The 14,239-nt window shown below is 53.1% G+C and overlaps 2 protein-coding genes across 2 annotated transcripts; both read left to right on the top strand.

The window, feature by feature from the left end:
- The first annotated feature begins 5,141 nt into the window (after positions 1–5,141).
- Positions 5,142–7,853, top strand: CENPB (centromere protein B). The gene has a single exon (XM_079945961.1). The coding sequence runs from the start codon at positions 5,383–5,385 to the stop codon at positions 7,192–7,194; it is 1,812 nt and encodes a 603-aa protein (XP_079802087.1). The 5' UTR covers positions 5,142–5,382; the 3' UTR covers positions 7,195–7,853.
- A 2,919-nt stretch (positions 7,854–10,772) lies between these two features.
- On the top strand, positions 10,773–14,239 carry SPEF1 (sperm flagellar 1; the record flags this gene model as incomplete). The annotated part of the gene is made up of 7 exons (XM_079945592.1): positions 10,773–10,881; positions 11,955–12,066; positions 12,417–12,573; positions 12,761–12,800; positions 12,997–13,057; positions 13,271–13,394; positions 13,493–14,239. 7 exons carry the CDS (start codon positions 10,773–10,775, stop codon positions 13,598–13,600), a joined length of 711 nt encoding a protein of 236 aa, XP_079801718.1. The 3' UTR covers positions 13,601–14,239.

Raw genomic sequence — 14,239 nt, 5'->3', positions numbered from 1 at the left:
ATGGTTGTGCAGATGGTGGAGTTGAGATTCACCCCAGGTGCCTCTACTCCCACAGCTTCCCTGACCCTGCAACTGGCAGCTCAGAGCGGCCCCAAAGCGTAATTCCCACGGGGAGCCCCCAGTGCAGGAGGTGGACCCGCGGTGGGGGCTGACACGTAACTGATGGGTGCTTCCATAGCCTCTGATTAGATGTGATGCCAAGGGATCCAGTTTTCTCCCGCAGTCCCAGAGGAGGCTCTAATGGTTGGTCTAGCCATGAGTTTGGGCCGTAAGGGCCAAAGAGGGTGTCAGCAACCTCAGAACCCAGTTATGGAATTATCTCATGCCCACTGACGGTTTGGCTAATGTGGTGCCAACGTTTAATTGGTGTTTCTTTAATCAGGGAGGCTGAATTTGTCACTAGTTTTAACTGAACATCTTCTAATTATCTGATCACCTCCTAGGGAGCCATCTTTCCTGGACCGTGGTGGGAAGGCTGAACCCAAAAGCGAGTGGGTGGTAAGCTACTCTTGCACCCCATCTCCCCCAGGGAGAGGTGCCCTCCGGCTTGTCAGGTCGCAGCTCAGGAATGCTGGAGCCGCGGCCTTGAGTCCCTTCCCCTGCAGCCCCAATCCTTCAGGCCAAGGAGCAGTGGGTGGGGGTGGCAGAAGGGAGGGCATGGCGGTAGGGGGTTGGGTGGGCCAGGAGACATGTGGAGGAAGGGAATGGAAAGACCCCAATCCCATCTGAGAGGGGTGAGGAGGGTGGGGACGTGACAAAAGTATGTCTCCCACCCCACCGAAATCTTCAGGGCCCCTCCCCAGAGGCAGTCACTACTATAATTTGTTGCATATTCTTCTGGAGTCAGTCTAAACAGTCCTAGCTAATAGAAACAAAATGGGAGGCACAAATACGAGCCACATATGTAATTTAAAATTTTCTAGTAACCGCATTTAAAAAAGGACTTCCCTGGTGGTGCAGTGGTTAAGAATCCGCCTGCCAAGGCAGGGGACACAGGTTTGAGCCCTGGTCCAGGAAGATCCCACATGCCATAGAGCAACTAAGCCCGCATGCGACAACTACTGAGCCCGCGTGTCACAACTACTGATGCTCGCTTGCCTAGAGCCCGTGCTCCGCAACAAGAGAAGCCACTGCAATACGTCCACACACTGCAACAAAGAGGAGCCCCCACTCGCTGCAACTAGAGAAAGCCTGAGCACAGCAATGAAGACCCAACGCAGCCAAAAATAAATAAATTACAAAATAAATAAAGGAAGGGTGTTTAAAACAAAAAAGGAAAAAGAAACTTTAATATTTTATTTAACCTATTTTAAAAGTTATCATTTCAACATGTTATCAATATAAAAATTTTTAATGAGATGTTTTACATACTTTATTTTGGTACCAAGCCTTCAAAATCCAATGTGCGTTTTACACACACAGCACATCTCAATTTGGACTTGCCAGAATGTTTTATACCTTGCTTTCTTTTACTTGATATTTTTACTCAATTCCCTAATACTGAACATTTATTTAAATGATGCAACAGATATGCATAGAATGAAGTCCTAAAGAGAAACTGCTGGAAGGAATGGACTTTATTTATCAAAGTCTCCTTTTCCCTTTCCTGAATCTCATTTTCTCAATCTGAGTTATTGAAGAACAGGGACCAAGTCACTTACCTCTCCTCCCGTCTCCCAGAACCTTGAATAGGCCCAAGCCCAAGGTTGGTCTCTAACCCCCATATCCTACTTCTAGAGATTTCTCTTAAGAAGGTGATAAAAGTACACAGAGATGTATGTTCATAATAACAATGAAAAATGGAGAGCAAGCTGAGTGTCCTTCAACAGGGAACTAGACAAAAAAGTGGTTCCTCTATACTGTGCAATAGCTGAAGCATTTAAAGAGAACAGGTATTGGGAGGGTCGGGATGCCTGGCACCTGGCAAGCCCAATAATAATTGCTGATTATTGAATGATTACCTATTGGGCTCTTGGAAAATGATCTTTTGGAGAAAGGGTTCCTAGAGTAAAAGAATTTTGAAAGTCATTGATGTAGATATTTATTGACATGAGAAGATCTTTACAATACGGGCTAAAAAATATTATGCCAAGCGTGGTCCCATTAAAAATAATATGCACAGGGGACTTCCTGGTGGTCCAGTGGCTAAGACTCCATGCTCCCAGTGCAGGGGACCTGGGTTTGTGCCCTGGTCAGGGAACTAGATCCCACATGCCATAACTAAGAGGTCGCATGCCACAGCTAAAGATTCCACATGCCACAACTAAAAGACCCCCGTGCCACAACTAAGACCGGCGCAGCCAAATAAATAAATAAATAAATTTTCTTTTTATTATAAAAAAAAATGCACAGATAAGTATCCTAGAAGGGTATTCTCTGAGTGATGGAATTAATGGTGATTAAATGGTTTTATCCTAAAACTTTTCTGTATTTGAAAATATCTTCCAAAGAACATAATTTGGAATAATATTATAATAATAACATAATTATAATTTTTAGATTAATTAAAAGAACATGATCTCCATCTGGCAGTTCCTCAAACATTTAAACATAGAGTTACCATGTGACCCAGCAATTCCACTCGTAGGTATATACCCAAGAGAAATGTAAACATATGTCCTTGCAAATAAATATTTATAGCAGTTATTTATGATTGCCAAAAGGTAGAAACAACCCAAACGTCCACCAACTGACAAATGGATAAGCAAAATGTCATATATCTGTACAACAGAATATTATTCAGCCATAAAAAAAGAAAGAAGTACTGATAAATACTATGTCATGGATGAATCTTGAAATATGAAGCTAAGTGAAAGAAGCCAGTCATAAAAGACACATATGCTATTATTCCATTCATATGAAACGTTCAGAACAGGGAAATCTATAGACAGACAGTAAATTAGTGGCTGTTTAGGGCCAGCCAGGGAAGGGGCAGGGAGTGGATAGGGAGATGATAGCTAAAGGTTATGGGATTTCTTTATAAAGTGATGAAAATGTGCCATCTTTCCAATTCTCCACCTTAGGAAAGTCCACAGTCCACCTTCCCTTCTCTTGGCCGAGGCTGTCCAAAGCTGCCCATGAGGCCTATACCCATTCCACTTATGTCATCACTATCCTTTGTGCCTCTCAGCAAACTTTCCATTTTCCTTTTCACTTTATTATTATTTTAAAAACATTTTTGGCTGCACCACACAGCATGTGGGATCTTAGCTACCTGACCAGGGATCGAACCCACGCCCCTTAAAGTGGAAGTGCAGAGTCTTAACCACTGGACCACCAGGGAAGTTCTCCTTTTCATTTTAAAAAGCCTGTAGTACTTGCTATTGAAGAAAACTTGGAAAATTCAGCAAAGTAGAAAAAAAAAAGCTCATCTATAGTCATTTCACCCAAACAACCATTGATTATAAGTCAGGTTGGGTGGGGAGGCAGGAGGACATACATGCACATGGATGAAACCTCCAAAACTGTAGACTTGGTTTCCTGAGGGTTTGTGGGAAGGAGTCCTCAGCCAGGTGGTCCTACATTTACTTCTGCACAGGGACCTCACACCCATTATGGGCCAAGCATTGATCTGGCTCCTAAAGGAAAAAAATCTCCCAAGTTTTCTTCTGGACCTTGTGATTGGAAGGATATTTTTTATGTCTTGGGGTGGGGGAAGGGGGAGAAGCTCTCTCTAAGTAAGACACAAAATCCAGAAGCAATAGAGGAAAAAACTGACAGACCTGTCTACTTAAAGATTAAAAACTTCTCATATCTGAGATTCCCTAGGCTAAGTAAAAGGACAGTGGCAGACTGGGAGAAAATATTTGCAATATATTTAAAGATTTTATGTCCAGAGCATATGAAGAGTTCCTAAAAGTCAACAAAAGAGAAACAAGGGCAAAAGATATGACTAGAAAATTCTCAGGCTTCAAATGGCCAATAAACATATGAAAAGAGAAATGCACACTGAAATAGCAGTGAGTTATACTTTCTTCCCTTGGCTTCCAGAACAGCATAGGAGCTTGAATTTCCTCCTACTGCTTCAGCTGCTCCTCCTGCATTTCTTGTTAGTTCTTTCTTGAGCCCTTAACCTTGGAGAACCCCGGCACTGTCTTTGGTGCTATTTTATTCTTCGTCTACACCCATTTTCTTGAAGCCTCATCCAGCCCCAGATCCTCAGCCTGTCCCTCGGTCACAGCCTTCCTCTCTGCCTACTCCTCAGGCTACTTTAAGATTTTTTTTAAAAAAACACTGCAATTCATTCATTGTTTAAAGAATTTGTCATGTTTATGTGTTTGGTGGAGGAAGAGGTTTCAGGGATTTGTATGTATGTATGCTTATGTACATACATGACATTATTTCTGTAGGTGCAAACACATTTATGGCTAAATGCATGGAACAGCACAGAAACTGAGACACCGAGATGTTATCAGTGTTTATCTATGAATTGTGGGATCATCATCAACCAGATTTAAAACTATACTGTTGCTTATAAAAATAACCTAAATATGTAACAATAGGCCTCATCGATTAGTGTTCAACCATAATTGGAACAATATGCAACTATTAAAAAGTTTGTTGGTAGTACTTTATCAGTAAGGCAATATTTTCATCACTTGATGCCAGGTAAAACAGCAGGAGATGCCAATACACAGTCTATATCGTCTGATGCCAGTTTTATGCGATAAATTTTTAAAGAAAACTGCATGCGCCTAGAGAAAAGACTGGAAGTACATGTATCAAAATGTGACCTGCGCATCTCTCCAGGTGTTGGGGTGAAAGGTGCTTTTTCGTTTCCTTTACTTTTCAGTTTCCTCAAAAAACGTGGGTTATTTTTACCTTAATAAAATAAAAAAGACAAAACATAGTTGTTATTCTTTATAAGCAACAAATGGCTGCCCACCCGGCGCAGAGGCCGGGCACAGCGCCCCGGCCCGCACCGTTGCCGGCGGGTCACCAGACGCCCGAGCGCTGGCCGTTCAAGCAGGCCGAAGCGCCCCCGCGCGGTCGGTCCGGGGCGGGGAGGAGGGTGGGCACGGAGGGCTGGAGGCGGTGCCGGGCGTCCCCGCGCTTCCCGCGAGATCCCGCTCTACCCGCTCCGCCCTGCTCGCCGCGCTCCCAGCTCCCCGCGTCGCGGCACTTCCTGCCTTCCGCTCCCGCGCCTCCCGCTCTCCCCCGCGCCCGCTGCCTGCCGCCCGCCGCCCGGCGCCGCGCCCGCCGGCGCCCCCGAAGGTGCCCCCGGCCCGGCCGGGTCGCCGCCCCGCCCGCCGCCCCGCGAGCCGCTTTGTCTCGGGCGGGGCGAGCAGGAGAGGCCGCCAGGTGCCCCCCGCCGCGGGCCCGGGCCCCCCGCCCCGGGGCGGCGGCGGTGGCGCCGGGCCCCGGGGCGGGGGGCGCGCCGGGATGGGCCCCAAGCGGCGGCAGCTGACGTTCCGGGAGAAGTCGCGGATCATCCAGGAGGTGGAGGAGAACCCGGACCTGCGCAAGGGCGAGATCGCGCGGCGCTTCAACATCCCGCCGTCCACGCTGAGCACCATCCTGAAGAACAAGCGCGCCATCCTGGCGTCGGAGCGCAAGTACGGTGTAGCCTCCACCTGCCGCAAGACCAACAAGCTGTCTCCTTACGACAAGCTCGAGGGGCTGCTTATCGCCTGGTTCCAGCAGATCCGCGCCGCTGGCCTGCCGGTCAAGGGCATCATCCTCAAGGAGAAGGCTCTGCGTATAGCTGAGGAGCTGGGCATGGACGATTTCACTGCCTCCAACGGCTGGCTGGACCGCTTCCGCCGGCGCCACGGTGTGGTGTCCTGCAGCGGCGTGGCCCGCGCCCGGTCGCGCAGCGCTGCCCCCAGGCCCCCAGCGGCGCCCGCCAGCCCGCCCACGGTGCCCTCGGAGGGCAGCGGTGGGGGTACCACGGGCTGGCGCGCTCGGGAGGAGCAGCCGCCGTCGGTGGCCGAGGGCTACGCCTCCCAGGACGTGTTCAGTGCCACTGAGACCAGTCTGTGGTACGACTTCCTGCCCGACCAGGCCGCGGGGCTGTGTGGCAGTGATGGACGGGCACGCAAGGCCACCCAGCGCCTGAGTGTCCTGCTGTGCGCCAATGCAGATGGCAGTGAGAAGCTTCCCCCACTTGTAGCCGGCAAGTCCGCTAAGCCCCGTGCAGGCCAAGCCGGCCTGCCCTGCGACTACACCGCCAACTCTAAGGGTGGTGTCACCACCCAGGCCCTGGCCAAGTACTTGAAGGCCCTGGACACCCGCATGGCTGCAGAATCTCGGCGAGTCCTGCTGCTGGCTGGCCGCCTGGCAGCCCAGTCCCTGGATACCTCGGGCCTGAGGCATGTGCAGCTGGCCTACTTCCCGCCAGGCACCGTGCAGCCGCTGGAGCGTGGAGTGGTCCAACAGGTGAAGGGCCACTACCGCCAGGCTATGCTGCTCAAGGCCATGGCAGCACTAGAGGGTCAGGATCGCTCAGGCCTGCAGCTAGGCCTCATGGAGGCCCTGCACTTCGTTGCTGCAGCCTGGCAGGCTGTGGAACCTTCGGACATAGCCACCTGCTTTCGTGAGGCTGGCTTTGGTGGTGGCCCTAATGCTACCATCACTACTGCCCTCAAGAGCGAGGAGGAGGAAGAGGAGGAGGAGGAGGAAGAGGAGGAGGAAGAGGAAGAGGAAGAGGAGGGTGAAGGGGAGGAGGAGGAGGAGGAAGATGGTGAGGAAGAGGAGGAAGGGGGGGAAGGAGAGGAGCTGGGGGAAGAAGAGGAGGTAGAAGAGGAGGGTGATGTTGATGACAGTGATGAAGAGGAAGAGGAGGAGGAGGAGAGCTCTTCTGAAGGCTTGGAGGCTGAGGACTGGGCCCAGGGAGTAGTGGAGGCTGGTGGCAGCTTCGGGGGTTATGGTGCCCAGGAGGAGGTCCAGTGCCCTACCCTCCACTTCCTGGAAGGTGAGGAGGACTCTGAGTCAGACAGTGAGGAAGAAGAGGAAGATGATGAGGAGGAGGACGAAGATGACGAAGATGATGATGAGGATGGTGATGAGGTGCCTGTACCCAGCTTTGGGGAGGCCATGGCTTACTTTGCTATGGTCAAGAGGTACCTCACCTCCTTCCCCATTGATGACCGTGTGCAAAGCCACATCCTCCACTTGGAACACGACTTGGTCCACGTGACCAGGAAGAACCATGCCAGGCAGGCAGGAGTTCGGGGTCTTGGACATCAAAGCTGAGCCACTGGGCCTAGCCATGCCTCCAACCCGGATGTGGCAGCACCAGCCCAGGGCAGAGGACTCTCTGGGCAGCTGTTGTGGATGGAGCCAGAGTGGGGAACCCCAGATCCTTTAGTGATGTTCTCCTGGTCTTGTGACAGGCCCAGTCACCGCGGTAGGGCCTGGGGCTGGTGTCAGCCTCACTGCCTGCTTATTGCCTCTTTCTCAGAATCCTCTTTCCTCCCTATTTGCCCCTGGGCTTGGGGGACCAGGTGGGGAGGGTGGGGAGCTGTCCGGTGCTACCACACCGTGCCATCAGTGGACTAGGCCACAGTAGCAGCCAGGGATGGACCCTGGAAGCTCCTGGCCAGAGAGTGCCTCTCCCCTCTGCCATCCACACCAGGTCTTTGGTGGGGGGGACCCCAAAGCCATTCTGGGAAGGGCTCCAGAGAAAAGCCCAGCCTAGGACCCCACAAGGCTGGCAGCCCCGCATCCCTGCCCCGAGGCCGCCTTGAGAAGCACAGTCTAACCGCAGGCTCCTGGGCCTGCCTCTGCCTGCTTCCCCACTTCCCCAACCCCTTCCTCTGGCCCAGTCCATGTTACTTTGGCCCTTGCTTTTCTTTCCAGATTGGAGGTTCTCAGGAGGCCCTCCAGAGGAGTGGTAATGGGCACTTCCCTTGTGGGCAGCTGCAGGCCCCATGCCTCTCCTCCCTCTCTGGCAGGGCCCTATCCTGGGCAGGGGTCCTGGGGCTGGGCCCAGAGTCCAGCCATCCAGCTGCTCCTTTCCCAGTCTGAATTCAATAAATCTGTCCACCCCCCTTTTGTGGGAGTGGACATTTTAACAGCCAAGGGTGCATCCTTCATGGTCTGGGCTTGCGTCTGTCTTGGGGACACTTTCTTTCCCGGTTCCCTTTGGTCCTTGCTCTGGTGGGACAAATGTTGAGAGAGTGGCTACAGCCCAAGCCCTGACCAGGGTGAGGGGCAACATGTATATCTAAGTGTTGCCTAGGCTTGGGTGGGAGGGGTTTTCAATGCACCTGCCTGGGGGTGGGTTTGAGCAAGCTGGGCCTTGCACTGCTTTGGGGTTAAAACTTTTGGGTCAGTTGGCTGGGACAGGAGGGAGGGAGCCAACAGTCCGTGGAGGGCCAAATTAAACTGTGGGCACCTCGGAACTAGGCTTATCAAGGACCATTAAAGAAGATCCCTGCAGGAGAGGGGTCAGAGGGCAGAAAGAAAGGAGTGTTGGGGCAGCTCCTGTGGTCCAGGTTGGAGTTTGTAGGGGCATACAGGGCATCTCTTGTATGATGCCTTAAGAGGGAGTCCTCTAGGCCTTTCAGTGATTGGCATTTCCAATTCTGGTGGCTATCCTTGGGAACAGTGTCAGGATGGAGGTGAAATTGCTGGGGACACATTGCACCCCCAAGAGGTTAGCCACTCCCTGTGTGGTACCCTCTGGAGCCCCCCCCCGCCCCCATCCAAAGGTGAGGACAGGCCCTCTGCTGATCCTACCCAACCTTTCTCTTCAGGGCCAGCTCGCCCCTCCCGGGCCCTTTGTCACTGAGGCCCTCAGGCCCCAGTGGTTCTAGTGAGGGGAGGGCCTGAGCTTGAGCAGGCCAGCAGCTCTGGGCCCCAAACCGGTTTTCCCACCTCTACTGAGGCTGGCACATCACCCCTGTGGTTCCCTGCCCCCACCTCCTCACAGTTCCTCCTCTCTCCACCCTGGAATGTGGGGGTGGGGTGGGGGGTGTTGCAGGCAGTTATCCAAGTCATCTTTTTAAACAAGAAGGTGGAATGACTTTCCCTTCCGTACCTCTGACTCTCAGGGATTCCCTTAAGACCTTGAAGGCTTCAGAACTAAGTGAAAGCAAAAAAGCAGTTGGGATTCCCAGCCCCCACCCTGGCCCCCATCCAGTCCCCATCTGAGCCCCGGAGGATGAGACAAGGAAGCCCAGCCTACCCCCTGGCCTGCTCTGGAGTAAATATGTGGGAGCAGTAGCCTTCTCCCCAGATGCCCCTGGCCAACCCAAGGCCCTCACCTCAAATACCAACAAGGCAAATACTTCCATTTGTCTCCTGCCAACAAGAACACCTCTTTTGCTGGAACTGAGATCATCTCATTAATGATAACACCAACTGGCATTAATAGGGCTCTTGCTGTGTGCCAGGCTCTATGCTAAGTACTTTAGATGCTCACAAAGCCCCTGTGAAGTAGGTAAAACCATGAGAAACACAGAACAGAAAGGTTCAGTAATGTGCCCAAAGCCAAACCACTAGTATGTGGCAGAAGCAAGCTCTCTCCCCAGGCTGACTCTAGAAGTGCCCCTTTACTAAGGAATTCCTAACCCTAACCATATTCCTAAAGGAATTGCTTACTGACTCAGTTTCTTTTTTAAAAAAAAGCTTTTTATTTATTTATTTATTTTTGGCTGTGTTGGGTCTTCGTTTCTGTGCGAGGGCTTTCTCTAGTTGCAGAGAGCGGGGCCACTCTTCATCGCGATGTGCGGGCCTCTCACTGTCGCGGCCTCTCTTGTTGCGGAGTACAAGCTCCAGACGCGCAGGCTCAGTAGTTGTGGCTCACGGGCATGTTGCTCCGCGGCATGTGGGATCTTCCCAGACCAGGGCTCGAACCCGTGTCCCCTGCGTTGGCAGGCAGATTCTCAACCACTGCGCCACCAGGGAAGCCCCTGACTCAGTTTCTAACCCATGGAAGAATAGCTCTTGGAGATGAGGGATGTGGAAGTGTCTACAGGAGCTCTTGAAGCTCCTGTACCTATAACTAACCCCTGTTCCCCCAGTCCCCAAATACAGGGCTTTTGTAAATACCCTTCCCATTCTCTGTATTACTCCTTAGGGACGGTAGGTGAGAACCATCCCCATTTCATGAAGGAGGAAATAGGGTTCAGGACTATAAATGACCTGCCCAAGACACTGGCCTTGAGCTCTGGTGCTCTCCGTGGGAGTCTGGGTTACATATAAAATGCCTCACTGGGACACTACTTGGGGGGTGGGGGTCAGTGGTGTGGGGATGGCCCTATGAGCACAGAGCTTTGAGGAGGGACCTAGCAAGGAGGCACTGTCACCCAGCCTACCACACAGTCCAGATGTGAAGCAGCTGGTGATTAACAATGGACCACCAGATAAAGCTGACAAACACTGGGATGCTGACTTCACTTGGGACTGATTGCTAAAGGACCCTGGAGGAGTTTCCTTGTCCTGAGGATACTGATGCAGGGGTTCTGGAGGCCTGGTTGGCTTTGGCAGTTCCTAGAGTGGGCCAATGTCTGGTGAGCAGTTGGCAGAGGTGATTTCTTGGGAGGTGGACAAGACAAACCGCCTTTTCAAAGCTGGGGCCTGAGAGGAGGTAGCTGGAGGGGGAAAACTACAACTCCCAGAAGCCCTTGCTCCCCCGGCGACTCGAGTATGGTTGCCATGGTTTCAGAAAACAATATGGCCGCTCCCAGCTGGGAAGTGAGTCTGGGTTAGAGAGGCAGAGGAGGCTCTGGGTGGCAGCAGTGGCGATAGAGGAAGCTCTTGAGGGGTCGTGAGGTTGGGCCTGGACTCTGCACGGCTGGAACGGCCTGACCTTTCTGAGGGCGCCAATGGCGGGCAGCGTGGACGAGGAAGCGCTGCACCAACTGTACCTGTGGGTAGACAACATCCCTCTGTCCCGGCCCAAGCGAAATCTCTCCCGGGACTTCAGTGACGGAGGTGTGCGCTCCAGCGTGTGTGTGTGTGTGTGTGTGTGTGTGAGACAGACGTGTGAGCTCCAGCGTGTGTGTGTGTCCGCGTGCGCGTCTGGGTGTGTTCTGTATGTCCTTGTGCGTCTACGCGTTCTGTCCTGTATGTACGGGTGTACGGGGTGTGTGTGCATACATGTCTCTTGTGCTTGTGTGCTTGTGGCGGCGGAGGCGGGGGTGGGTTGGTGGGAGGGGTGTCTATCTCCTAGAACTTCAGTTGTAGAAGTGTGCATCTTGGGTATGTGGGCATGTGTGTGTCCATATTATGTATACATGTTCTATCCTTTATGCATGTGGTGTGTGTGTGTGTCTGAGTCTGTGACTCCCTCCTGGGACTTTAATGACTAAGATGCGTTCTGTGTATGTATTTGTACATTTCTGTGTGTGTGCATGCCTATTCTTCTATATATCTGTCTTGTGGGAGTCTGAGCATGTGTTAGGTCATATGTGTGTTGACATGTTCTGTCCTGTATGTATGAGTGTGGATGTTGTGTGCATATGTTTCTTTGTGATTGTGTAGGTGTGTGTCCAAGACTGTCTCCTGGGATTTTAATAATAGAAGTATGCACCTCTCTGTGTGTATATTGGTGACACTTTGTGCTTCTGTGTGTGTGTGTTGGTGACTGTCTCTTAGAACTCCAGTGATAGAAGTATGTGTCTGTGTATGTTTCTGCATCTCTGTGTCATTTTGTGTGTGTGTGTGTATTTATGTCAATTCCTAGAGTGAGGCCCCGGCCTCCTGAAGCGTTCTCTTTGAGACTTATAGAGGACTAGAGACCTTAGTTTTTATATGCCCCGAGTTAATGGCAAAGGAGTGCAGCTCCTTTGGGGTGTGCTGGAATTTTTGTCTCTGGCTGATCACTGATCTTGCTTTCTTACCTCACCTCCATATCATCCTTACCCCTTTCCACATCTTCACCTCTCCGCTTGGCCCCACCACTCTGAAAACCCTGATTCTCCCATCCCACCCATTCTTTCTCCCTCCCCCTTCTTCCTTACCCATCTCTACAACTTCCATGTCTGCTCCCACCCCCTCTCCCTCAGTCCTGGTCGCAGAGGTCATCAAGTTTTACTTCCCCAAGATGGTGGAGATGCACAATTATGTTCCTGCTAACTCTCTCCAGCAGAAGCTGAGCAACTGGGGTCACCTGAACAGGTAGCAGAATACCTGGGCACACTAGTGGGATCTCCAGCCCCTACACTGGGATCCCAGGAAGGTCTGCCCAGCCCCTCCATCTCCTGTGGTCTCCACAGTCCAGGCTGGTGGCTGGCTGGGAAGGGACAATGCAGACAGAATCTGTCTGGTAACAAAATCAAGCGACTCTTCTTTTGGGGAGGTGACAAGGACCCTCGAGACATATAAACACTGGGCTCAGGTTGGGTGCCCTTCCATTCCCCCAAGGCTGTGCACTGAAGGGCTGCAACTGCTGCACCCCTTTCCATCCCCCAACCCTTCACTCCATCCCCCTCAGGAGCCAGTCCACCATCCCTGTGTCTGCCCCCCAGGAAGGTGCTGAACAAATTGAGCTTCTCTGTACCAGATGACGTGATGCGCAAGATTGCACAGTGTACCCCAGGCGTGGTGGAGCTGGTGCTCATTCCACTGAGGCAGTGCCTGGAGGAGCAGCAGAGGCGCAGGAAGCAGGGCACCAGCTCCTTACAGGTGCCACCCCATTCAAGTTTCTTGCACTGCTCTGGGGGAGTTTCCCAGGCAGCAGAACGCTCTGCCTCAGCAATAAGTGTGGGAGAAGGGTGCCTGGCTAAAGGGAGCCTGGCGGGCGGCGGGGGGGGAAGGTGCTCTTTGCGGGTGGGCAGCCTGAGCTCACAGCAGACCCTGGGGGTTCTTTCAGGAGCTGGCTCCCCAGGATGGCACTGACTACATAGATGTGGGTAAAGTGGTCTTTACTAGATGTGGGTAAAGTGGCCTTTAGTAGATGTGGGTAAAGTGGCCTTTACTTTTCTTCCTCCCAGGAGGAGCTTTCCTCCCATCCTTCCTTCCTGTGGGGGAAGGGGTGCGGGTGTGGGGAGGTGGAAGACAGGAAAACAGGGCTCCATCAGGATTACTCCTACACTTGCCTTGTCTCAGGTTTGTCCCAGAAGGCCCGAGGGGAAGGTGCTCCAGACCCCCAGGGAGGGGGGCAGCTCAAGTAAGGAAACTGGGAGCTCCTGACCTCACCAACCCTGGTAATCTCCCTATGCACATGGCTAGGAGGTGAGGGTGAGGTTTGCACCTGGAAAGGTAGGGAAGTCAGGGATGGGTGGGGGAGGGTGGGGGGGAGAGAAGGCCTGGTCGAGGGACACTGGAAGGGTGAGGGTGGGGCCCAAGATCCAAGCCTGGGCTAAGCTGCTTCTCACCCCAGGGTGGGCCGGCTGCCTGTGCCCCGGCCTCTGGGGTATAGCCAGGTGCTGCAGGGCGACCGAAGCTTCGTCCTCCAGATTGCTGAAAAGGAGCAGGAGCTGTTGGCCTTGCAGGAGACTGTGCAGGTGAGGGCGCACTGGGAAGGCGCTGGGGGATTGGGGCCTGGAATCACAGGGGCGGGGGCAGCAGGCTGCAGGCTTGACCTCTATGGGGCTCCTCCCAGGTCCTGCAGATGAAGGTGAGACGCTTGGAGCACCTGCTCCAGCTCAAGAACGTGCGCATCGAAGACCTCTCCCGGCGGCTCCAGCAGGCGGAGCGTAAGCAGCGGTGAGCCAGCGGCTCCAATGAGCCTCCTGGGACAAGAGCGCCTCCCTTCTCTTGGGGTGTGAGTGAGCATGGGGGGCAGTGGGACAGGAACCCTCCAAGCTGAGCCCCGTGACTGAGCCCCCTCCTTCCACTCCATCTGGGTCAGGAGAATGGACTGCTTTCCAGAACCTAGAAGCCACATGCAGAGACCTGGCATGCACCTCAAAGCAGTGCCTGACACCAGAGGGGGTTCTGCCTTGGTGCTCCCTGTGCTGGGCCTTGGGGGGTGGTCCCCCAGCTCGGTCCGCACCCCTAGAACCCGGTCCCCGCCCAGCTCTGATGACAGCAGCGTCTCCATCCAGGCTAGTCCTCTGTGCCCTGGGCCAAAGGGGAAGCTGCCCCAGACACCTGAGGGGCTTCCTCGCCCCTCCTGGGCACTCACCTGGGACCCAGCTGGAGGCTGGAAAGTGCAACAGCTGAAGGGGTGAGGAGTGAGCTCAGCCAGGAGTGGGGAAGACATGGGCTGTGCTTGTTCCAATTGCCCTCCCCTCACAGGGGTTATGTTAAGAATGTCTGGGCTGCCCCCATTAAAGGTATGCTCTCCTTCCTGTGCCTGCCTTCTGTTCTCTGAGGGGGATTTCCTGTCCCCCTTGTGCTACACCCC

Source organism: Stenella coeruleoalba (genome assembly GCF_951394435.1).
Source record: "Stenella coeruleoalba genome assembly, chromosome: 15".
NCBI classification, from domain to species: domain Eukaryota; kingdom Metazoa; phylum Chordata; class Mammalia; order Artiodactyla; family Delphinidae; genus Stenella; species Stenella coeruleoalba.
The sequence above is the reverse complement of the archived record's forward strand: the minus strand, read 5'-3'. Positions and strand labels throughout refer to the sequence as shown.

What these genes read in the sequence shown, in the direction of transcription:
- CENPB (XM_079945961.1), top strand. Translation starts at nt 5,383, where the DNA reads ATGGGCCCCAAGCGGCGGCAGCTGACGTTCCGGGAGAAGTCGCGGATC.